This window comes from Eimeria mitis, genomic scaffold (assembly GCF_000499745.2).
Source record: "Eimeria mitis Houghton genomic scaffold, Emh_scaff369, whole genome shotgun sequence".
NCBI lineage: Eukaryota > Apicomplexa > Conoidasida > Eucoccidiorida > Eimeriidae > Eimeria > Eimeria mitis.
Window position 1 is genome coordinate 17,806 of NW_013572031.1, and position 695 is coordinate 18,500.

Genomic DNA, 695 nt, shown 5'->3' on the forward strand with positions numbered 1-695 from the left:
ACCCCCTAAAAACCCCAAAAAAAAACAAAATAAAAAAATAAAAAAAATAAAAAATAAAATACCTGATACTTTGGGTTGTATCCATGCATGCGTATGAATATCATAGATTTGTATATAAACATAAAAATAAATAAATAAATAAATAAAACAAATAAAACAAACAAATAAGTAAACAAAACTAAGTAAACAAACACCGCGAAACCCAAAAACCCACCCAAAAAAACAAAAAAAAAACAAAATAAAAAAATAAAAAAATACCTGATACTTTGGGTTGTATCCATGCATGCGTATGAATATCATAGATTTGTATATCGTTGTAGCAGTGATTTCCATCATATCCCCCAAAAAGAAAAAGTTTATTTTTTACAAAAGAAAGAGAGTGACAGGCTCTGGGTGAGGGTATAGAGCCAGAGACAGAAGGAACAAACCAAAAAGAAAAAATAAAATTATTTTTTATTATTTTATTTATATCTAATATATACATATCATCCAGCCAGCATACACCATCATGACCCCCGTGTATATACACCCCATTTGCTGCTGCTGCACTTGCGTGGTTGTTTCTACCGCTTGGGTGGTTGCTGCCGCTAGGCACATAGTGCCAACGATACACACTACCACCTCCTGCTGCTGCTGCTGCTGCTGCTGCTGCTGCTGCTGCTGCTGCTGCTGATGATGATGATGCTGCTGCTGAT

The 695-nt window shown here is 34.8% G+C and overlaps 1 protein-coding gene across 1 annotated transcript in view; it reads right to left on the reverse strand.

Moving 5' to 3' along the window:
- Nucleotides 1-695, reverse strand: part of EMH_0009790 (uncharacterized protein) — a gene marked incomplete at both ends in the record, with an annotated part of 7,138 nt that overhangs the window by 1,958 nt on the left and 4,485 nt on the right. Inside the window, one exon of the mRNA XM_013498754.1 lies at nucleotides 568-693. Coding sequence (XP_013354208.1) covers nucleotides 568-693 — 126 coding nt within the window. The remainder of the gene's footprint in view (nucleotides 1-567; nucleotides 694-695) is intronic.